Here is a 25,681-nt window from a genome sequence, read left to right on the forward strand (position 1 = left end):
AGACTACAAAAACAAAGTTGTGCCAAATGCCCACTCCCTTAAGTCAGTGCCTAAGATGCTCATATGGAGTGCCCAGTTCTAGCACTGGCTGCTGTGCTTTTTTTTTAACTTTTATTTAATGAATATAAATTTCCAAAGTACAGAATATGGATTACAATGGCTCCCCCCCATAACTTCCCTCCCACCCGCAACCCTCCCCTTATCCACTCCCTCTCCCCTTCCATTCACATCAAGATTCATTTTTGTTTCTCTTTATATACAGAAGATCAGTTTAGCATATATTAAGTAAAGATTTCAACAGTTTGCACACACATAGAAACACAAAGTGAAAAATACTGTTTGAGTACTAGTTATAGCATTAAATCTCAATGTACAGCACATTAAGGACAGGGATCCTACATGAGGAGTAAGTGCACAGTGACTCCTGTTGTTGACTTAACAAATTGACACTCTTGTTTATGGCATCAGTAATCACCCTAGGCTCTTGTCATGAGTTGCCAAGGCTATGGAAGCCTTTTGAGTTCACGGACATCAATCTTTTTTAGACAAGGTCATAGTCAAAGTGGAAGTTCTCTCCTCCCTATAGAGTAAGGTACCTCCTTTGATGACCTGTTCTTTCCACTGGGATCTCACTCGCAGAGATCTTTCATTTAGGTTTGGTTTGGTTTTTGTTTTTTGTTGTTGTTGTTGTTGTTTTGTTTTTGTTTTTTTTTTTTTGTTTTTTTTTTTTGTTTTTTTTTTTTTGCCAGAGTGTCTTGGCTTTCCATGCCTGAAATACTCTCATGGGCTTTTCAGCCAGATCCGCATGCCTTAAGGGCTGATTCTGAGGCCAGAGTGCTGTTTAGGACATCTGCCATTCTATGGGTCTGCTGTGTATCTCACTTCCCATGTTGGATCATTCTCTCCCTTTTTGATTCTATCAGCTAGTATTTGCAGACACTATGCTTGTTTATGTGATCCCTTTGGTTCTTAGTCCTATCATTATGATCAATTGTGAACAGAAATTGATCACTTGGACTAGTGAGATGGCATTGGTACATGCCACCTTGATGGGATTGAATTGGAATCCCCTGGTATGTTTCTAACTCTACCGTTTGAGGTAAGTCAGCTTGAGCATGTCCTAAATTGCACATCTCTTCCCTCTCTTATTCCCACTCTTATATTTAATAGCAATCACTTTTCAGTTAAGTTTCAACACTTAAGAATAACTGTGGGCCAGCGCCGCGGCTCACTAGGCTAATCCTCCGCCTTGCGGTGACGGCACACTGGGTTCTAGTCCCGGTCGGGGTGCCAGATTCTGTCCCGGTTGCCCCTCTTCCAGGCCAGCTCTCTGCTGTGGCCAGGGAGTGCAGTGGAGGATGGCCCAAGTACTTGGGCCCTGCACCCCATGGGAGACCAGGATAAGGGGAGACCAGGATAAGTACCTGGCTCCTGCCATCGGATCAGTGCAGTGCGCTGGCCGCAGCGCGCCAGCCACGGCGGCCATTGGAGGGTGAACCAACGGCAAAGGAAGACCTTTCTCTCTGTTTCTCTCTCTCACTGTCCACTCTGCCTGTCAAAAAAATAAATAAATAGAAATAACTGTATTGACTACAGTATTCAATCAAAAGTATTAAGTAGAACAAACAAACAAAAAATACTAAGAGGGATAACGTATTAAGTTGTTCATCAACAGTCAGGGCAAGGGCTGATAAGTCACTGTTTCTCATAGTGTTCATTTCACTTTAACAGGTTTCCTTTTTGGTGCTCAGTTAGTTGTCACCAATCAGGGAGAACATATGATATTTGTCCCTTAGGGACTGGCTTATTTCACTCAGCATAATGTTTTCCAAATTCCTAACAGGGATCACTTTTCAGTTAAAATTTAAACACCTAAGAATAATTGTGTGTTAATTACAGAGTTCAACCAATAGTACTAGAACAAAAAAAATACTAAAATGGATAAAGTATTACATTGTACATCAACCGTCAGGACAAGAGCTGATCAAGTCTCTGTTTCTCATAGTGTCCATTTCACTTCAACAAGTTTCCCCTTTGGTGCTCAGTTAGTTGTCGCAGATCACGGAGTCACCACCTGTGACACCAGTGCCCATGTGGGCACCGATTAGAGTCCTGGCTGCTTCACTTACAGTCCAGCTCTCTTCTTGGATGCCTGGAAAGGCAATGGAGGATGGCCAAGTGCTTGGGCCCCTGTACCCACATGGGACACCCAGAGGAACCTCCTGGCTCCTGACTTTGCTCTGGCCCAGCCCAACCCTGGCCGTGTGGCCCCCTGGTTAGTGAACCAGTGGATGAAAGAACTCCCTGGCTCCCTCTGTTTTCCCCTTTCTCTGTTTTTCCCTCTCTAACTCTTTCAAATAAATAAAAATAAATCTTTAGAAACAAATCCAGATTGTGATTCAGCAGGTTTGGAGAGGTTCTAAGATGCTATAGGTCTATACAAGTTCCCAAGTGAAACTTTTGCTTCTGATCTGAAAAATATACTTTTAACAGAAAGGTACTTTAGAATTCTGATGCAAATAGTGAAAAATACTGACCTAACTTTGAGATCAAAATTAGAATACCTAGCAAGGAATGTTTTGAACATATCCGGCTTCCTTTCTCGCCACTGATCTTCAGTATCCTGCCTCCTTGCTGCATTTCATCTTCAAATATCTCCTAGTCCTGCCCTTCATGTCAGAGAAAACTGAACTACAAACTCCTGCAAATGTGGTATCTCTTGCTTTTATGCTTTTCCAGCAGTTAAAATCTCCTCATCCATTAACAGAGCCATTATTGATGTCTTCCCTATAAAACTTTCTCTGACACAGCCCAACCAAGTACTGCATTTGGATCGCATCTTATACCTGGGCTCTTAAACAATGATCAAATGTATCACAGTTGTTTGTTGGGATATTCTTCTCCCTTCTCTGAGTGTAGGCTCCTTAAAGATAGGTAGTGTGTCTTCTCTTACTTGCGTTCTCATCTTCTGCTGCAGCACCTGGCACATAAAAGGTACAAAATGTATATTCAGTCATGAAGTTACTAAATGAACACTTTGCATAATGAAGTGGAGGGAAATTATCAGCTTTCTAAGTTTGATGTTCTGGCCCTTTGATTTAACTTCACTTTTGAGTTCAATGGAGCTTCATTTCCCTTGGTTTGGTAAGAGGTAAAAGATCTTGAGTGATGTGGAGCTGGATTGACTCAAAACAACTGTTACACTTAAATTTCCAATTTACATTCCTATCCAAGGTTTGGGTATTGTAATTCTCTCCCTTCTCAGTTATTTCTTTGCTTGAGGAGCAATTTTTTTTCTGAGTAACTTGGAGAGCTGAGATGAGCAAATGGATGGAAGAAGGAAGGAAAGAATGAAAGAAATCCAGATAGGTGCCAGCTCTGAAACCTCAACATTGGTTTTCTCAGCATGTGCCTGTATGTGCTTGTATAGATCTGATTTCAAAGTGAAGTCAACTTAAATTCTCTCTGGGAATCTGCACTGATCAAACCATATATCCTGTCTTAGCAAAGTGTTTTTATTTTTAAATGCAGTTTTTAAATGTAATTAGAGATTTTATTAAATATTTACTTGAAAGGCAGAGTTAGAGAGATCCTCAATCTATTGATTCACTCCCCAAATGCTCACAATGGTTGGGGCTGGGCCAATAGCCCGGAGACTCCTCCGGGTCTCCCACATGACTGCAGGAGCCCAAGCAGGGAGCTGGTTCAGAAGTGAAGTTGGAGCTCAAACCGATGCCCATGTGGGATGATGGCATCACAGTTGGCAGCTCAACCTGTTACAACATGATGTCAGCCCCTAAAGTATTTTTTATTTGTTCTTTTAAATTTATTTAAGGTATACAGTCACCATGCATTTCATATGTACAAATGTAGAAACATAATGATTCTTCCCACCCTACACTCCCTCCTGCCTTGCACTCCCATCCTTCTTCCTCTTCCCTTTCCTATTCCCATTCATATTTTCTTACAAAGATCTATTTTCAGTCAACTTTAAAGTCATAAGATTAACCCTACACTAGAGTTCAACAAGTAGTATGAAGAAAAAAAATCTGTTCCTTAATAGTGGAGATAAAGTCCGTTATAAATCATCACATCTGAAAGTGCCAGTTTCACTTCTATAGATTATGTTTTGGATACTCCATTACCACAGATCAGGGAGAACATAGGGTATTTGTCTTTTGGGGACTGGCTAATTTCACTAAGCATCATGGTTTCTGGGTGCATCCATCTTGTTTTTTGTTTGTTTGTTTGTTTGTTGACAGGCGGAGTAGACAGAGAGACCAAGAGAAATGTCTTCTTTTTTCCATTGGTTCACCCCTCAATGGCTGCTGCGGCCAGCGCACCGTGCTGATCTGAAGCCAGGAGCCAGGCGCTTCTCCTGGTCTCCCATGCTGGTGCAGGGCCCAAGCACTTGGGCCATCCTCCACTGCCTTTCCGGGCCACAGCAGAGAGCTGGACAGGAAGAGGAGTGACCAGGACAGAATCCGGCGCCCTGACCGGGACTAGAACCCGGAGTGCCAGCGCCGCTAGGTGGAGGATTAGCCTGTTGAGCCGCAGCGCCAGCAAAGGGTGCATCCATTTTGTTGCAAGCGACAAGATTTCATTTTAACTGCTGTGCAATATTCCATAGCGTATACATACCATAATTTCTTTATCCAGTCTTCAATTGATGGACATCTGGGTTGATTCTATATCTTAGCTATTGTGAATTGAGCTGCAGTGAGCATGGAGGTACAGATGACTCTTTCATATGCTTATTTCTTTTCCTTTGGGTAAATTCCCAGGAGGGGGATGGCTGGGTCATGTGGTAGCTCTATATTCAGATTTCTGAGGTATCTCCATACTGCCTTCCACAGTGGCTATACCAATTTACATTCCCACTAACAGTAGATTAGGGTACCTTTTCCCCCACATCCTTGCCAGCAGTTATTGTTTGTTAATTTCTGTATAAGAACCATTCTAATGGGGGGTGAGGTGAAACTTCATGGTGGTTTTAATTTGCATTTCCTAATGGCTAGTGATCCTGAGCATTCTGATAGACATGACAAAGTATTTACTTTAAAAGGTGACTTTGCTTCTTCTTCTATTTAATAAGCTTAGTATGTTTGATCTACATTCTCCTATTTTTGCTTTATGCATTTTTTCCTATCTGAATTTTTTGTTTTTAACATTTTACTAAAATACAGTTTACATATCAAGAAATGCACATAAGTATGAAGATAAATGTGTATTTTTGTCATCACACTCATAACTAACACCCAGATTAAAAATAAGTATTACTAATACCCCAAGAGTCTTCATTATTCCCCTCCTTCTTTTTTAAACATGTGAAGAGTGTATTGTAATTTACATGATATGATTCAGAGAACCAGTATTACAACTATCTAACAAACAATATGACATCCACACAATTTTTATACTATTTCTGTATATTAACTACCACAAATAAGAGAAAACGTGATATATTTTCTTTCTTGTTTCTGGCTTGTTTCACTCAACATCTATAGTTATACTCATTTTATTGCAAATGTCAGGATTTCATTTTTTTGTGTGTTATCTTATCAGTAGTATTTACTTTGTGTTTTTTTTATTTTTATTTAGTAAATATAAATTTCCAAAGTACAGTTTATGAATTACAATGGCTTCCCCCCCATAACTTCCCTCCCACTTGCACCCCTCCCATCTCCCGCTCCCTCTCCCATTCCATTCACATCAAGATTCATTTTCAATTCTCTTTATATACAGAAGATCAATTTAGCATATATTAAGTAAAGCTTTCAACAGTTTGCACCCACACAGAAACACAAAGTATAAAATACTGTTTGAGTACTAGTTTTAGCATTACTTCACATTGGACAACACATTAAGGACAGATCCCACATGAGGAGTAAGTACACAGTGACTCCTGTTGTTGGCTTAACAATTTGACACTCTTGTTTATAATGTCCGTAATCACCCTAGGCTCTAGTCATGAGTTGCCAAGGCAATGGAAGCCTTTTGAGTTCGCCAACTTCAATCTTTTTCAGACAGGGTCATAGTCAACGTGGAATTTCTCTCCTCCCTTCAGAGAAAGGTACCTCCTTCTTTGATGGCCCGTTCTTTCCACTGGGATCTCACTCACAGAGATCTTTCATTTAGGTTTTTTTTTTTTCCCAGAGTGCCTTGGCTTTCCATGCCTGAAATACTCTCATGGGCTCTTCAGCCAGATCTGAATGCCTTAAGGGCTGATTCTGAGGCCAGAATGCTGTTTAAATTTAACTGAAAAGTGATCCCTGTTAAATATAAGAGTGGGAATAAGAGAGGGAGGAGATGTACAATTTGGGACATGCTCAATCGGACTTGCCCAAAATGGTAGAGTTAGAAATGTGCCAGGGGATTCCAATACAATCCCATCAAGGTTGCATGTACCAATGCCATCTCACTAGTCCAAGTGATCAATTTCAGTTCACAATTGATCACACTGATAGGTCTAAGAGTCAAAGGGATCACACAAACAAGACTAGTGTCTGCTAATACTAACTGGTAGAATAAAAAAGGGAGAGAATGATCCAACCTGGAAAGTGGGATACACAGCAGACTCATAGGATTTCATTCTTTTTAATAGCCAAGTAATATTCTATTGTGTGTATATATATATATATATCACATTTTCTTTACTAAGTTATCAGCTGATGGGCATCTAGATTGATTCCATCTCTTAGCCATTGTGAATTGAGCTGCTCTAAACATGGGAATGCAGATAACTCTTGATTTCATTTCCTTTGTATTTATTCCCAGGAGTGGGACAGCTGGGTCATAAGATAGGTCTATTTTAAGTTTGAGGAAATTCTGCATTGTCTTTATTAATGGTTGTACATCAACAATGTATTAGGGTATTTTTTTCTCCACATCCTCACCAGCATTTCTTATTTTTTTAAATAATTTTTAGATAATAGCCGTTCTAACTGGGGTGAAATGAAAGTGATAGCTCACTGTGGTTTTTGTTTGCATTTTCCTAATAGCTAGTGATCCTGAGCACTTTTTCTTGTGTTTGTTGATTATTTAAATTTCATCCTTTAAACAATGCCTGTTCTTATCATATCCTTTTCATATATACTTTTAAAACCACTGTTACAATCTTCTTTGAGACTTTGTGAGTATTAAATATGTTCTAAAACTTTCCATTTTTGCATTTATCTCTATTTTTTGTTATTGATGTAATATTTTCCCAATCTATGAATATACTACAGCTACACTAACTGCTTGCTGGTTCCTAAAGAGTGCTATCCACAGGGATTTAGTTTATTTCATGTAATTGCACAAAGAAGGTCAAACATGTTCATCAACTCTGTTAAAAAGTCAACAGCCTAACTAAGAATTAAAATGTTAATTTAAATCAGACATGTAAGGACTGTGTACTTTCTCATTTAACTTCCAGCTAATGCCTTCCTAATAGGATCTTTATAAGAAATGATTTGCATCACACTGTTTTCAAAGAATACATAATCAGGAATGCATTTTGCTTTTTTGTCAAATATGTCATTTCTTAAATGTTTTTGTGTATTTGATATACAGTAATTGCACATATTTATGGGAAATGGTGTGGCATTTCAGTACATGTACACAATGTGTAACAATCAGATCAGGGTAATTGGCACATCTATCTCCTAGGACATCCTACTTTGTGTTAGGAAAATTCAAAATATTGTTTACTAGCTATTTTGAAATATTCAATTGTTACATTACCCTACTGTGCTATACAACATCAGACATTCCTCCTATCCAACTGAACCCTTGTGTCTATTAACCATTCTTTCTATATCACTCTGTTCCACATGCTCCTGTGTTCTGCTATTTCATTTATTTTAACCTATACATGCACATACTCTATTTTGATAACTATGATCTAGAATTTATTTACTAATAAGTTAGTGACACCTTTTATGTTATTGCTATCAATATCAGCAAATAATCCCTTCTGGAATATTGAATTTTTCACAGAGGCTTCTGCCAAGCATATTGATATCTATTCCAGTGTGCCTGGTTGCTTAAATGTGACTATATTATCATTTCAGTTTAATTCCAAGAATACTTAGGGTACACTAAAGAGACACAATAATAACCTGGAGCTCACTCAAAGGTTCACAGGGATGGGGAGGGTCATTGATTTTTCTAGTACCTGCAAGTTATAGTTCTTTTCAATATATTAATTTACCAAGTTAACTATCACATTTTAGAAATATAGATTTCTATAAGTAAACATAAGGCTTTACACTTTTTATTATATTTAAAATTACTCTTTTGTAAGTCTTGTTGTAATGACTTATATTTCATTCATGACTGACTTTGTCCATGTTCCATTGTTAAAACTTTAAACAAAATATGCAATATAGTGTTTATTCCTACCATTTTACAAATATGGTAAGCATGACCTACATTCAAATTCTTGGAAAAAAGTTGAATCGCAATAGAAGCAGTCACAAGGAAGGACCCAAAGGAGGCCTTCGTGTTTTGCAGCATCACTAATTCTTAACCTTGAAGACAGATTACCCTCCATAAATGTTTCCCAGAGGAAGAATTAAAATGATGTTGCTTAACTGTTGAAATACTTACTTAAGGTATGCTAGGCTGATCTTCTGTATATTAAGATAATCGAAAATGAATCTTGACGTGAATGGAGGGGGAGAGGAAGTGGGAAGGGGGGGGTTGTGGGTGGGAGGGACGGTATGGGGGGGGAAGCCATTGTAACACATGAGTCGTACTTTGGAAATTTATATTCATTAAATAAAAGATAAAAAAAAAAAAGAAAAAAAAATAAATAAAATGATGTTGCTTAACTTTTTTCTAAAATTACTGCCGTGGTGATGTCTTTAATAACATGCTTTCCAGAAAAAGTTTTTTATTGAAAAAGCCATTTCAGTAGATCTAGATTCATTTTCCCTATTTTTATTGGAAAGAACATTGCTTCAAGAATAATGGTAACCATTCAGGTTTCTTTTTCTCTTTTATTTTAATCAAATGACCACATTGGTGCATTGGTAGTCTCATTTGAAAACCTTCCAATTTTCATGTATAAACAGTATCTTATTTCTTTTACTCATTTATGGAGAACATCAATTAAGTGTTCTTGTTTCGTGATTATCTACACTGAAACACTAATATATTTCAATATTTTCACTTCTTAGAATATTTTTCTCAGCACTTGGGCGAGTATGAGAATGTACTAGCAGCACTTGAAGATCTCAATCTTTCCATCTTAAAGGCAATGGGAAAAACAAAGAAAGTAAGGAAATGTTTATTTTCTATAAAATCTGTTCTTTGAAAATTTTTTCTTAAATTATGCTTTATTTCCAATGTATTATAAAAGTATAAATTCTTTTTATCAGTGATAATTTATTTTCCTTGATATTAAATGAGCTACTTTATTCATTCATAGTGCAATTACAATACTTATAATGTGCCAGGCACGGTGGTTTGTTCTGAGGGTACAAAGATACAAAGAGCTACTTGAGGAGCTCTTAAGTGGGGATGCAAGAGTATAAACAAGTAATTAAACTACAGCACAACAGAGAAGAAGCACAGGATGAGCCACCCAGTTCAGGCTGGAGGAGACAACACCTGATCTCTTAGAGATAAAGGAAATAGTTGTAACCAGACAGAGGGAACAACATATGAAAAGGTTCTGGGCCAGGAGGGTCACAGACACTTAAGGAAATGAAGATTGGTAATGAAGACAAACCACAGAAAATCAAAGGGAGGCATGATGTGAGATGAAGCTGGAATGGTAAGGAGGGACCATACAATTTATGGTGTTGTCAGCAAAACTAATAATTTAAGCTTGCATCCTAAAAGAAAAAAAGTCATCCAATATTTCAAGCAAAGATATGAAAGCATGTGCTGTCATTTGAAAAGACCACATAGGAATTAACTTAGAATAGGGTGGTAACTGTAGAGGGACAGAATAAGGAGGACAAGTAAAGAGATGAGTCTACTACTTACTATGATTTGGATGTGGTTTGTCTCCCAAAATCCATGAGCTGGAAGCATTGTAATGGTACTGAGATATGGTGGAACTGTGAGAGGTGGCTCCTTCAGAACAGTTAGTAAATCATGGGGTACCACCCTTGTAAGGGAAAAATGAGTTCTCACAAGAGTGGTTTGTTCTTATTGGAGTGGGTTGTTATGAAGTAAGGACACTTTTGCTTGGTCTCTTGCATACGGCTGTTTCCTTTTCTGTTTCACTGCTATGTTCTGACATAGCCTCGAGGGCCTCACCAGAAACCAGCACCTCAGTGTTTGGACATTTTGGGCACCAGAATTTTTTTTTCAACAGAAACTTTTTTTTAAGGTATACAAACTTCATGTCATAAATACAACTTCAGGAACATAATGATAGTGATTCTTCCACCGTACTCACCATCCAACCCCCATTCCAACCCTTCTTTATTCTCCCTCTCCTATTCCCATTCTTATTTTTTTACTAAGATGCATTTTTATTTGCTTTATACACAGAAGATAAACTCTATACAAAGAGTTCAACAAATAGTATGAAAAAACTGTTCTTGATTTCTTCTATGACCCACTGTTCGTTGAAAAGCATGTTGAGTCTCCATATGTTGGATATGTTCTAGAGATTCTTGAGTTGTTGATTTCCAGCTTCATTCCATTGTGGTCAGAGAAGATGCATGATATGATTCTATTTTTTTGAATTTGCTGAGACTTGTTTTATGACCTGGCCTATGGTCTATCCTAGAGAAAGTTCCATGCAATGTTGAGAAGAATGTGTATTCTGCAACTGTAGGATGAAAAGTTCTGTAGATATCCATTAGGTCCATTTGGTCTATTGTGTCCATTTACTGTTCTGGTGATTGTTTTTCTGTCTGGTTGATCTGTCCATTGCTGAAAGTAGGGTATTGAAATTCCCCATTATTATTGCATGAGAGGCTATGTCTCCCTTTGGTTCACTTAACATTTCTTTTAAATAACCAGGTGCCCTATAATTAGATGCATATACATTTAGTATACACACATTTTCCTGTTGAATTGATTCCTTAAACATTGCATAGTGCCCTTGTCTCTTTTAACAGTTTTCATGTTAAAGTCTATTTTGTCTGATATTGGGATGGCCATACCAGCCCTTTTTTGGTTTCTGTTAGCATGGAATATCTTTTTCCATATTTTCACTTTCTATCTGCATATACCTTTGTGGGTGAGATGTGTTTCTTGTAGGCAGCAAATAGATGAGTTTTGTTTTTTAATCCAGTCAGCCAGTCTCTATCTTTTAACTGGAGTGTTGAGGCTTTTTACATTCAAAGTGACTATTGATAAGAAATGACTTGCCCTGCCATTTTTCCATAAATATTCCTGTTGTTTACTTTGGATTTCCTTTGTACCTTTACAGGGATATTTTCTGCCTTTACCTTCTTTTATAGTGATGACCATGTTTCTGTGTCTGTGTGTAGCACATACTTAAGCATCTTTTGTAAGACTGGACAAGTAGTGACAAATTCTTTCAATTTTTCTTATGGGAGATCTTTATTTCACCTTCATTCATAAATGAGAGCTGTTGTAGGATATAGTATTCTGGAGTGAACATTTTTTCTCTTAAGACTTGGAATATATCTTGCCATTCTCTCCTAGCCTATATGGTTTCTGATGAGAAATCCACCATGAGTCTAGTTGGAAATCCTCTGAAAGTAATCTGGCTTTACTCTTGTGAACATTTTAAAATCTTTGTTTTACTGTGGAGAGTTGGACTACAGTATGTCATGGTGTAGATGATTTCTGGTCATGTCTATTAGGAGTTCTATGTGCTTCCTGTACTTGGATGTCCCTTACTTTCTCCAAATTAGGGAAGTTTTCTGTAATTATTTCACTAAAAAGCCCTTTTAATTCAATCTCTTTCCGTGCCTTCAGGAACTCCTAAGTCTCATATATTGCTTCATTTGATAGTACCCCATAGATCTCCAATGCTGTTTTTTAGTTTTCTAATTTTTTTTTCTTTTTTCCTTTGGTCTGACTGTAATAATGTCCAGAGATTTGTATTCCAACTTCAATATTCTTTCTTCTCCCTCAACAAATCTGTTGTTAAGGCTTTCCACTGCATTTTTTATTTGTTCTTTTGAATTCTTCATTTCCAGCATTTCTTTTTTTTTTTTTAATTTTTTTTTTTTTTGACAGGCAGAGTGGACAGTGAGAGAGAGAGACAGAGAGAAAGGTCTTCCTTTGCCGTTGGTTCACCCTCCAATGGCCGCCGCGGTCGGCGCGCTGCGGCCGGCGCACCGCGCTGATCCGATGGCAGGAGCCAGGAGCCAGGTGCTTTTCCTGGTCTCCCATGGGGTGCAGGGCCCAAGCACCTGGGCCATCCTCCACTGCACTCCCTGGCCACAGCAGAGGGCTGGCCTGGAAGAGGGGCAACCGGGACAGAATCCGGCGCCCCGACCGGGACTAGAACCCGGTGTGCCGGCGCCGCTAGGCGGAGGATTAGCCTAGTGAGCCGCGGCGCCGGCCCCAGCATTTCATTTTGATTTCTCTTTAGAATCTCAGTTTCACGAGAAAATTTTTCATTTGTGTCATGTATGGATTTCTTTAGTTTATAAATTTGCTTCTGATTACTTCTAAGTAATCCTGTGAATTCTGTTTCTGGCATTTCTTCAACCTCTTCATTTTCACAATCTAGTATTGAAGTGTTATTGGGTTCCTTTGGGGGGCATTTATTTTTAGGCCTTTGTGAAGATACTTGTTTGTTTTTTCACTTTGATGTTTTTTATCTTTGGACTACGCTTCTGTGTGCTCAATGGAGTATAGGCTCTTTCAGCAAATATCCTGGGGCTTGTTCTGGGTGGTCACGGAGCTCTGTTCAGTGCTGCAGATTGAGGGGAGAGTCCAAAGTGAGTCCCAAATTGGGTGTGCTAAATCTCTCATTTTTTTTTAAATCAGAGGGGAGGTTTGTTAGCTCTGTTGGTGTAGTCTCACGCTTATTTCCTACCCTGCAAGGAGCCCAGTGTCTGTCTGTGTGCTATTCCATGCTGTTGCAAGAACCACACAAAAGATCTGTGCAGTCCTTGGCATGAGCACACATCTCGCAGCAATGACCCTTACTGGCTAATCAGGGAGTCCAAAGTGTGTGCACCTGCCACAGTGACTGCCCAAAGACCCAGCCATACCCTAAGCCCTCACAGGTAGCCACAGTGTTTTCACAATATCAGCACACAAGGCTCCCACAGTTATGAGAACCCAGTCCCCTATAAATCCTCCAGCCAGACCCTGGTGTCTCCTTTTGACTGGTTGTAGACATGAGTTGGTGCAGCTGTTACATATGTCCAAAATGGCACCCACCCTCTTGGCTGGTTACAGGATTCCGGGGCCGGGTGGTCAGGGAGAGAGAAATATGTACCTTTTTTTCCCTCTAGGTTTGCAGGTACAAAGTCCCTCACAGGACCCCAAGCCAGACTCATCCCAAGGATCTTCCTGCAGCGTTTTTCACCAATGGCTTGGGCTGCTGCAATCTGGTTTCACCTCATTCTCCAAAGCTGGTGCTGAGGCTCTCAGCTGCTGGGGTCCTGAGTTGTTCACGTCCACATAGAACTATGTCCACATAGTTCTATGGTGTCCCTCTAATTTGGATGGAGTTTTGTCTATCATTTTCTCTCTAACTCTTCTCTGAGACTGCACTCTCTCCACATTATTTTTAACTATTTTCCTCTAGACTAGAGCAGTAAGCAACTTTTCTATTCCACCATCTTGGTGCCTCTCAATCATCAGAATTTTGAGCCAAATAATTTTCATTTTCTTTAAAGCATACAGACTCAAGTACTTGTTTTAGTAACACAAAATCTGTTAAGAAACTAGCCCAAGATGTTGGTACATGGAGATGTGACAGAAAATATGACACAAAAAGCAAAAGAATTGCACATATATTTGAGATAATATCAATAGAACTTCAAGAAATATTGCATCTAGGAGATGGGAGAATATGTCCAAGACAAATCTTAGTTTTTAGCTTGTATACCTGGGTAGTGATAATACACAGACTTAGGTAAGATCTAGACTGGAGATTCAAACTTCTGAATTATCAGGACTTAGGCAAAAAACTAAATGATATATTCTAGAGAGAGAATAAAAGGTGACAGAGGAGGGGACCTAACCCTGACCCATAAGAAACTTCAACTATTGATTGTAGACAGAGAAGAAAGAGCCAGCCAGAAGGTCTCAGAGGGAATGGGTGGAAAGCCAGGAGAGTATAGAGCCAGAAATTGAAGAGGAAGGGGGCTGGCACTGTGGAATAGTGGGTAAAGCCACAGCCTGCAATGCCAGGGCTGATCCTTGGGCAAATATGAGTTGCTTATAGATGCAGGGATTGATTTCTGGAAATTCTATTCTGCTCCATTGGTCCACATGTGTTTTGCTAGTACCAGGATATTTTGATTACAATGCCCTGTATTATGTCATAATATCTGGCATGGTGGTGCCTCAATCTTTGTTTTTTTGTTGTTTAAGATTGCTTTAACTATTCATGTTCTCTTATGTTTCCATATGAATTTTAGCGTCATTTTTTCTTGAATGTCATTGGAGTTTTGATTGGTATTACACTGATTCTGTAAATTGCTGTTGGTAGTATGGACATTTTGATGATGATTCTTCCAATCCATGAGCATGGAAGATTTTTCTATTTTTTTTTTTTTTGCCTTCTATTCCTTTCTGTAATATTCTGTAATTTTCATCATAGAGATCTTTGACATCCTTGGTTAAATGTATTACAAGGTATTTAATATTTTTTGTAGCTATTGTGAATGGAATTGATCTTAGAAGTTATTTCTCAGCTTTGGTATTGTCTGTGTATACAGGGGCTATTGATTTTTGTGTTAATTTTATATCCTACCACTTTACCAAACTCTTCTATGAGTTGCAATAGTCTCTCAGTGGAGTCTTTTGGTTCTCCTAGGTATAAATTCATGTCATCTGCAAATAGGGATAGTTTGACTTCCTCCTTCCCAATTTGTATCCCTTTGATCTCTTTTCCTTGCCTAATAGCTCTGGCTAAAACTTAAAGGAGTATATTAAATAGCAGCAGTGAGAGTTGGCATCCTTGTCTGTTTCTGGATCTTAAGGGGAAAGAGTTCAACATTTCCCCATACAACAAGATGTGGGCTGTGGGTTTGTCATAAATTGCCTTGATTGTGTTGAGGAATGTTGCTTCTATACCCAATTTAGTTAAGGTTTTCATCATGAAAGGATGTTGTATTTTATTGAATGTTTTCTCTGCATCTATTGAAATAATTGTATGTTTTTATTCTTCAGTGTGTTAATGTGATGTATAACACTGATTGATTTGTAAATGTTGAACCATCCATGCATACCAGGGATAAATCCCACTTGATCTGGGTGAATGATCTTTGTGATGTATTGTTGGATTTGATTAGCTAGTATTTTGAGGCTTTTTATATTTATGTTCATCAGGGATATTTGTCTATAGTTTTTTTTCCTCTGTTGTATATTTTTCTGGTTTGGGGATTAAGGTGATACTGGCTTCATAGAAGGAGTTTTTGGAGAATCCCCTTGCTTTCAATTGTTTTTGAGCTGCTTGAGAAAAACTGGAATTAGTTGTTCTTTAAATGTCAGGGAGAATGCAGGAGTGAAGCCATCTGGTCCTGGGCTTTTCTTTGGGAGGGTCTTTATTTCTGATTCAATCTGTCTCGGTTATCGGTCAGTTTAGATTTTCTATGTCTTCATGATTCAATTTTGGTAGACTGTCTAAGAATCTATCCATTTCTTCTAGGTTTCCCAATTTCTTGGCATACAGTTATTTGTAGTAATTCCTGATGATTTTTTACGTCTGTGGTATCTATTGCATTTCTTTTTCCATCTCTGGTTTTTGCGGACTCATCCTGTGAGGCCTGCACTACCGGGATGATGGGGCTATGGCATTCTTCAACAAGAAGCACCAGGAACAAGTTTCAGTGAATATGTCCATTTATTAACAATCAAGCACATCTTTTAAAGGGCAGGCAGAGGGGGTGTAACTAATTCAGGGCAACACTAATTCTATAGGATAAAGCCAGTATTGGTACAGCTATGTTTTTCCAATCGGCTTGAAGGTCGTGTAGCCTATGTAGCCTCCTTGGTGGTCCTTTAAGGACCTGGGCCACACCTGGGAGCTGTTTACCAGATTGGTAATTACAAGGCCGTTCAACAGGAAGCAGGGGTAGGGGAAATGTGCCTGGGGCTCCTGCTGCCTGCCATCAGGTCATAGGCTCCTTCTGGGAGGCATGGTGTGCCACATCCTCTTAACCTCCTGCATGGGCTAAGCAGGAAATCTCCCAGCCAGGCACAAGATCACCTACAGGTTTTATTGATTTGGGTCTTTTCTTCCCTCTTTTTTTGTGTTAGTTAGGCTATGTGTATCAATTTTATTTTCAAAATATCAGCTCTTCATTTCACTGATTTTTTTTTGTAATGTTTCTTTGGTTTCAATTATGTTTACTCTATAATATTCTTACTAATTTTGGATTTGGTCTGTTTTTCTAGGTCCTTAAGATGCAATGATAGCTGATTTATTTGGTGCCTTACCAGTTCCTTCATGTAGGCACCAATTGCTGTAACCTTCCCTCTTAACATTGCTTTTGCTATATCCAATAAGCTTTGATATGTTGTATTGTCATCATGATTCATTTCCAGAAATTTTTTATTTCTCTTAATTTATTTTATGACCCACTGTTCATTCAGGAGCATGTTGTTCAGTCTCCATGTATTTACATATGTTCTAGAGATTCTTAAGTTGTTGAATTCCAAATTCACTCCATTGTGGTCAGAGAAGATGCATGGCAATTCTCTCATACACATTTTAGAATATTTTCTTTCTTTGATTGTTGAAAGTTTGACTACAGTGTGTTGTGGTGAAGATCTTTTCTGATCATGCCTATTAGGTGTTCTATGTGCTTCTTTACTTGAACATCGCTTTTCTTCCTCCAAATTGGGAAAATTTTCTGTAATTATTTCACTGAGTAGGCCATCTAATCCATTCTTTTTCCATGTCTTTAGGAACTCCTAAGACCCATATGTTGGATCATTTTATATTATCCCATAAATCTCCAACACTGTTTTTAATTTTTCTTTAGGAACTCCTAAGACCCATATGTTGGATCATTTTATATTATCCCATATATCTTCAATACTTTTTTTAATTTTTCCAATTTCTTCTTCCTTCTTCTTTCTCCCTTCTTCCCCTTCTCCCTTATTTTCCCTTTCTTCTTTTTATTTATTTATTTTTTGGTGTTACTGAAAAATTTCCAGAGATTTGTCTTCTAACTCAATTCTTTATTCCTTTTGAAGTCTGTTAAGACTTTCCATTGTACTTTTTATTTGACCTATTTAATTCTTTATTTCCAGTATTTCATTTTGATTTCCCTTCAAATTCTCAATTTCATGGGAAAAAAATTTCATTCATGTCATGTATGGCTTTCTTTACCTCTTGAATCTGCTTATGATTGCTTCTGAGTAATCCTATCATTAATCTTTCAAATTCCATTTCAAGCATTTCATCAATCTCTTCATCTTCACATTCTTTTTTTTTTTTTTTTTTTTTTTTTAGACAGAGTTAGAGAGACAGAAAGAAAGGTCTTCCTTTTCCATTGGTTCACCCCGCCAAATGGCCGCTACGGCCGGCACATTGCGCCGATCTGAAGCCAGTAGCCAGGAGCTTCCTCCTGGTCTCCCATGCAGGTGCAGGGCCCAAGAACTTGGGCCATCCTCCACTGCCTTCCCGGGCCTCAGCAGAGAACTAGACTGGAAGAGGAGCAGCCAGGACAGAATCCGGTGCCCCAACCAGGACTAGAACCTGGGGGTGCCATTGCTGCAGGCGGAGGATTAGCCAAGTGAGCCGCGGTGCCGGCCTTCATCTTCACATTCTAATATTGAAGGGTTGTTGTGCTCCTTTGTGGTGGGGGGTCATGTTGTCTTCCTTAATCTTGTTTTTTGAATTTCTGAGATTATTTTTTAGGCATTTGTGGAGATACCTGTTGGTTTTCTCCTGATGGCTTTTATCTTTGAACTATGCCTCTGTTGCCTAGTGGAATGTCTGCTCTTTCAGTGAATACCCAGAGGCATGTGTTGAGATGTCACCAGGGAGCTGTAGTCAGTGTTCCAGGATGGGGAAAGTATCTGGGGTGGTACCCAAGTTGGGCGGTAGATCTCCTCTTGTTAGAAGTAAGGAGGGTGTGATCATCTTTGTTGGCATAATCACACCCTCACCTCCTCTCTTTCAAGGTTATCAAATCCTGGGTATTAGTCCACAGTGGGTACAGTACTCACCTGCATTGCCACATGAACAATGAACAACTGCATAAGTGATCTGTGCAGTCCTCGGAGTGAGCATGAATCCCACTGCAATGGCCCATCTAGGCAATCTGCATTCTGAGAATTGGAGCTGCACACAGTGATTTCCCAGAGACCCAACTACACCCCTCACTCTGTTGTTCCATCACAGAGTTCCCACAGTCTCGGCACACAAGGTTCCCTCAGTCACAGGGTGCAGAGGATCTGTTCCAGCCTGCTAGCCTACCCTATCCATGGAGAGATAGATGTTCCCAGAACTAGCTGACTGTGGGTGCTCCTCCTAGGCTGTATGAGTCCCGGAACCTGTGATGTGTTGAGATTCTAGGGGCATCTCACAGAACTTTGTAAGTGCCCAGCCCCCTGTTAGGCCTCCTTGCCAGACTCAAAGTTGGTAGGGAACACAGATTTTTCCCTCTGGTAAAATCCCTGGATCACACGCATGCATGAGAGCCACTGGACACAGCCCCTGCTCATTTCACAATGATGCCTTCACCCTGCTGGGTGCCAGGCATGCACAAGAGCCTCTGCAACTGGTATTGATGTCAGAATGGATCCCTCTCTCTACCTATTGCCAGTAGCTGGTGCTGCTCCTACTGCTGTCAAGATGGTGTCTTGTTCTTATCAGTTGCTGGGCATATGCACAAGTGCTGTCACAGCTGCTACTTGTGTCCAAAATGGCACCTGCCTTCCCTCAGCTGGTTACTGGGTGCCATTGTGGGGGGATGAGGAGAGAGAAATGTGCCCCTTTTTTCACTGGGTAAGTGGGTACATTGTCCCAATTAGGGCTCCAGGCTGGATTCAAAGACAATGTAGTTCCCCAGGCTCTCCCTCTGGCTGTATCATTGGTGGCACGAGCTGCTACATTCTGATCTCACATCACACTCCAAAGCTGGCGCTTCTTCTGGCTCTTGACTGCTGTGGTCATGTGTTGTGTCCATGCTTGTTGCTGTGCCCACACCTTCCAACAGATCCACTCTTCCTTCCATAGAATTCCCACTGCAGTTTTCTCTGAACTCTTCTGAGAATGTACTTCCTCCAATATTTTTTTTACCGTTTTTCCCTAGCCTAGAACAGTATGCCCTTTCCCTATTTCACCCTCTTGGAATCCTAATTTTAATTAATTTTAACAGATTCAATATGACATTAAATACAAGTCTAAGAACATAATGATATTCCCTTTTTCCCTCCCTCCTTCCTACCCTCTTTTTCTTTTTTTGGTTTTTGAGACAATATATTTTAAGTTTACATTGCAGTAAAAAGGCTTACTACTTCACCAAGAAAGAATAACAAGTAAAAAGCAAAGACCCTAGTTTAGTGGGAAGGTAGACAATGGCTATAAATAATAATTGAATAGAGAAATGATCATTTCCCCATATACAGTATTTTTCTCTTTCATAATTTCTTTCAATAAAATAGAACCAATGACAATGTAACATCTAAATATTTCCTGTGTGGTTACCAGATAATAATTTAGACTTTAAGCTATTTCATCTCAAAAGTTTATGCTCAGTAGTAATTTCATGCAGATTGTATGCAAATATTATGCATTGCATTGTTTTGTACTCTTAGTTACCCCAGAATGGGCAAAATAGGAAAACACATGGTATTTTCTTTTCTGGGGACTGGCTTATTTCAATAAGTATCATGGTTTATCATGTTTTTCAGTTGCATCCATTTTGTTGCAAAAGACAGGACTCCATTCTTATTTTTTTAAGATGTTTATTTTATTTACTTGAAGACAGTTACAGAGAGAGATAGAGACGGAGAGAGAAGTCTTCCATCTGCTGGTTCACTCCCCAAGATGGCCACAACGACCAGAGCTGTGCTGATCTAAAGCCAGGAGCTTCCTCTGGGTCTCCCACATGGGTGCAGGGGCCCAAGGACTTGGGCCATTTTTTATTGCTTTCCCAGGCCATAGCAGAGAGCTAGATAAGAAGAGTAGCAGCCGGACTAGAACTGGCGTCCATATAGGATACCGGTGCTGTAGGCCAGGGCTTTAACCCACTGTACCACAATGCTGCCCCTGACTTCATTCTTTTTTACAGCTGAGTAATACTCCATAATGCATATATACCACATTTTCTTTACCCAATAATTGGTTGATGGGCATTGGGGTTGATTCCATATCTTAGCTATTGTGAACTGAGCTGCAATAAACATGGGAATACAGCTAACTATTTCATATGCCGATTTTATTTCCCTTGGATAAATTCCCAGGAGTGGGAAAGCTGGGTCATGGATAGATCTATTTTCAAATTTGAGGCATCTCCATACTGTTTTCCACAATGGCTGTACTAGCTTGCATTCCCACCAACAGTGGACTGGGGAACCTTTTCCCTTACATCCTTGCCAGCATTTAGTGTTTCTTGATTTCTGTATGAGAGCCATTCTAACTGGGATGAGGTGAAACCTCATTGTGGTTTTGATTTGCATTTCCCTGATGGCAAGTGATCCTGAACAGTTTTTCATGTGTCTGTTGGCCACTTGAATATCCTCTTTTAAAAAATGCTTCTTCAAATCCATTGCCCATAATAAATAAGCCTTAAGAAAAAGAAATTGAAGGGGAGAGCATTCAAGGAGAGAATGGGTGATGTGTTGACTGCTATGTAGAGATTAAGAGATAATTAAATTGTTAGTGAATCATTAAAGATGCATGACAGGGCCAGCGCCGCGGCTCATTAGGCTAATCCTCCGCCTGTGGCGCCGGCACACCGGGTGCTGGTCCCGGTCAGGGTGCTGGATTCTGTCCCGGTTGCCCCTCTTCCAGGCCAGCTCTCTGCTATGGCCTGGGAGTGCAGCTCTCTGCTTGGGCCCTGCACCCCATGGGAGACCAGGATAAGCACCTGGATCCTGCCTTTGGATCGGCATGATGCGCCGGCTGCAGCGCGGTGGCCATTGGAGGGTGAACTAACGGCAAAAGGAAGACCTTTCTCTCTGTCTCTCTCTCACTGTCCACTTTGCCTGTCAAAAATAAAAAGATGCATGACAAATAAGATTTTTTAAGTACATATGGAACACGTGGATAAAGACAGTGAATTTATATATTCTCAAATTCTGCTTGTTTCTAAAGTTTCATGAAAAAACTTGGAATTAGGCTTCTAAAAAGGGGAACATTTATAAGACAAATTTGGAAATTGAAGAGCAGATACACAAGATATAGCGGACAGAAGTCTGGATACATTCAAATGCTTGACCTGCAGTAGGAAAAGGAGAAAAGCTCCAGCTTACTCGTTGGAACTGGGAGTTGGTGACACTGGCTGCTACCAGAAGAGAAGAGTGGCAGTGGTTACTAAAACAGGTTGACATTTTGGAAATCAATGTAAGAAGCAGTTATATTTCAAGATCATATGTTCTGCTCTACCCTGTTGAGAAACTGTCTCTTTGCCGATTCAGATGAAAAAGCATAGATTTGCTTCTGAAAAGGGTAAGAAGCAAAGTCTCTAAGGCACTATCAGCCACAGTTGAAGAATTAAGTTAAATTTACAGGGTAAATGAAATGGCCTCTAGCTCTCACATACAAAATTCCCAGAGCTTTGGCAACTTTCTCTCCAGACAGGAAGAGTTTTCTCTGAGAAATCCAAACAGTACAAAAGAAAAAATCTAAAGATTTCCCAGTGATAGGGGCAGATTTCACTCTTCTCTAGAATATTAACCCATTGATCAGCCCCTCTACCCTTGAATATGCAGCCACCTAAGAAGTATTAACAGGCCGGTGCCGCGGCTCACTAGGCTAATCCTCCGCCTTGCGGCGCCAGCACACCAGGTTCTAGTCCCGGTAGGGGCACCGGATTCTGTCCCGGTTGCCCCTCTTCCAGGCCAGCTCTCTGCTGTGGCCAGGGAGTGCAGTGGAGGATGGCCCAAGTGCTTGGGCCCTGCACCCCATGGGAGACCAGGAGAAGCACCTGACTCCTGCCATCGGATCAGCGCAGTGCGCAGGCTGCAGCTCGGTGGCCATTGGAGGGTGAACCAATGGCAAAAGAAGACCTTTCTCTCTGTCTCTCTCTCTCACTGTCCACTCTGCCTGTCAAAAAATAATAATACTTCTTTTTTTTTCTTAACAAATAACAAGAAAGGAAGAAACCAAAATAAATAAGAGAAGATGGGAGTGGGGGAGAAGAAGGAAGGAGGGAGGAAGGAAAGACAAGAGTTAATACAAGGAATTATCCAAAATTTTTAAAAAATGAAACAAAGAAATTCAGCAGTTTCAAAGCTTTAAAAATATTATCCATAAATCTCCTTGGAGAAATAGAAGAAGACATTGTATCTATTAAGCAAGAATATGGTGACAAGCAATGGACAGCCAGAAAGCAGTAAAAAGCTAGTGAAAGTTAAAACTAGCAGAAATAAACTCAACAGAAGTTCAGAAAATGAAGTTTGGAAAGTCTTTCCCACAGCAAAATGAAACATAACAAGAAAATTGGAACATCAGCCTAGGATGTTCTATATCCAAATAAAAGTTCCAGAAAGAGACAAAAGGAAATAAAAAACAAGTCAGAATACACTTTTCTGTTGACCCCTTCAGGAAGGCTTGGAAACCACATAGCAACATCTTTCCCTGGGAAATTCTCTCTGGAAATGAACATTTAAAAAACTTCTTGGGGTGGCTGGCTGCTTCTCTTCATTCTTTGGGTCTCATCTTAAATATGTGGCCTTAGAAAGGCTGCCTGTCACCACCTATCTAAAGGAGGTCATATCAATCAGTATCCCATTTGTTTCTTGCTGGAAATTATCAATGAATATGTAATTTTGGTTTACTTATCTGTTAGGAAGGAGAAGGATTTTGTTTTTTTCTTTTTCTAACTTTATGTCCCTTAAGCCTAGCACAGGACCTGACAAGTAAAACGTGCCCCAAAAGTGTACTGATTACCATTCATCCAGCTTTAAAAGCAAAATACTATTTTGCTCCTAAAGAAAAATTGTTCTTATGTCTATTTATGAAGCTTTGAGATTTTCCTTGAGAGGGAGGGAGAACATAAACTTCTTTAATTTCTCACAAATATGTACTAAAATTATGTTCTTTTCCTTATTTCAACATAATGAGACTTCATACGATTTAAATTGAGGTCAGCCTGTTACCTCAGTCTCTTAAATTATAAAATTCTTTTTCTTGACAATGAGAATGCCTTTGATTCATATCATGCTGCTTAATCAAGGAAAACATGTGTCTGATTTTTAAAAAAGAATAAGAAAAGCACAAATAAAATCCGTAAGGCCTTTTGATAGTTCAAAAATTAGCAAAGTCCAGGAGTTTTGACACTTTTCAAGTCACTGGTAGACTGATGTCTTTTCCACTCTGTCTAGCACAATGAACCCTCTGACTGAGAAATCCAGCTTTTCTTTTTGAGACTATCTCTGTATTTTTACCCAGATGAAAAAATCTTGTCTCAGTAGGAAGAGCTGACTGTTCTAGGCTTTTATGAAAAATGAAATAAAAGCCATTTGTGGTCTGACTTGAAGTACATCTGCTTGCTGCATCAGAAAATGGATAAAATGGGTTCAACTGCTTAACTTAAACTCCAGGAGGTGACTCAGGACAGATTTAGTCTGTCATGGTTATTCTCCCTTCCTCCACCGCCCCTTCTTCCTCTTATACCTCTAGGCTTCAGGAAATTCTCAAGGGCTACATGGATACTTTACTTTCTTTACTTTTCTGAAACAAAACACCATGGGTCTGACAGCCCTGGAGGTAGCTAAAACCAAAATCCTCTAACTTTGCACAAATAAGGTTTGTGACTTTGTTTTTTTCTTTTTTGAACAGGGTGGATGGTAAGGTAACTTGCATCATTAACACATGATGCAAGTGTAGAATTCTGATGCTCCAGCTGACATTGATCTGTGCTGTTATATAAACATAAATGGGATTCTTTGTGTATTGGTAATGTTTAAAGGAAGATTATCATAAACTGAAGAATAATGTTCTTAAAATATATTATTTAGGGCCTTACAGTCACTCCAGTGATAATTTCCAAAATTAAAATATGTGTCTGGGCCGGCGCTGCAGCTCACTAGGCTAATCCTCTGCCTGCGGCACACCGGGTTCTAGTCCTGGTCGGGGCGCTAGATTCTGTTCCGGTTGCTCCTCTTCCAGTCCAGCTCTCTGCTGTGGCCCAGGAGTGCAGTGGAGGATGGCCCAAGTCCTTGGGCCCTGCACCCACATGGGAGACCAGGAGAAGCACCTGGCTCCTGGCTTCGGATCAGCGTGGTTCGCCGGCTGCAGTGCGCTGGCTGCAGCGGCCATTGGGGATGGACAAACGGAAAAGGAAGAACTTTCTCTCTGTCTCTCTCACTGACCACTCTGCCTCTTTAAAAAAAAAAAAAAGAAAGAAAGAAAAAATGTGTGTGTGAGGCCGGCGCCATGGCTCACTAGGCTAATCCTCCGCCTTGCGGCGCCGGCACACCGGGTTCTAGTCCCGGTTGGGGCGCCGGATTCTGTCCCGGTTGCCCCTCTTCCAGGCCAGCTCTCTGCTGTGGCCAGGGAGTGCAGTGGAGGATGGCCCAAGTGCTTGGGCCCTGCACCCCATGGGAGACCAGGAGAAGCACCTGGCTCCTGCCATCGGATCAGCGCGGTGCGCCGGCCGCAGCGCGCCGGCCATTGGAGGGTGAACCAACGGCAAAGGAAGACCTTTCTCTCTGTCTCTCTCACTGTCCACTCTGCCTGTCAAAAAAATAATTAAAAAAAAAAAAAAAATTAAAAAAAAAAAAAAGAAAAAATGTGTGTGTGTACATACTCCATTCTAAATTCAATGATATCAAGAAAAAAATGAATGAATCTTTACAAGGCTGGACCTCTGTCTTCCTTGCTTCCCAGATTTGTCTTTGTGATGTATGTCATTGTTCTCTGACATCTGTGGATGCCTACATCTCGATCGCTCCATCTCCTAGCCCTAATTTATCATAGTTAATATCTAGGCCTCCTAGGAACCCACAGTCCTTCATTAGAGATTATCATGTTTTTATTAGTCTCAATATAAAAGAAATAGCAATAGGTCTCAGAATTCCTATATGGGAAAACATTAACTACTAGAATTTTTAATTTGAGAGGCAGTCACTATATAATAGTTCACCCCTCAAATGCCCATAACATCCAGGACTGAGCGAAGATGAATCTGGGAGCCAGGAACACATCCTGGTTTCCCATGTGAGTGGCAGGAACCCAGTCATTTGAGTCATCACCACTGTTTCCCAGGGTCTGCAGTGATGAGAAGCTGGAGTCAGGAGCTGGAGCTCATTACTGAACACTTCAGCTCCAAGAAAGGACCTGGACATTTTTTTAAAAGATTTTTATTTGTTTACTTAAGAGAGTTACAGTGAGAGGGAGAGACAGAAAGGTTTTCCTTCTGTGGTTCACTCCCCAAATGGCTGCAGTGGC

At 40.0% G+C, this 25,681-nt stretch overlaps 1 protein-coding gene across 2 annotated transcripts in view; it reads left to right on the top strand.

The window, feature by feature from the left end:
- The window catches only part of NECAB1 (N-terminal EF-hand calcium binding protein 1), a 236,341-nt gene that overhangs the window by 106,888 nt on the left and 103,772 nt on the right, over positions 1-25,681 (top strand). For both annotated transcript variants that reach the window (XM_002710683.6, XM_089335507.1), the window contains one exon: positions 9,165-9,262. In XM_002710683.6, coding sequence (XP_002710729.3) covers positions 9,165-9,262 — 98 coding nt within the window. The remainder of the gene's footprint in view (positions 1-9,164; positions 9,263-25,681) is intronic.

The sequence above is a fragment of the Oryctolagus cuniculus genome, chromosome 6 (genome assembly GCF_051225735.1).
Source record: "Oryctolagus cuniculus isolate XC-2025 breed Fujian yellow rabbit chromosome 6, ASM5122573v1, whole genome shotgun sequence".
NCBI classification, from domain to species: Eukaryota; Metazoa; Chordata; class Mammalia; order Lagomorpha; family Leporidae; genus Oryctolagus; species Oryctolagus cuniculus.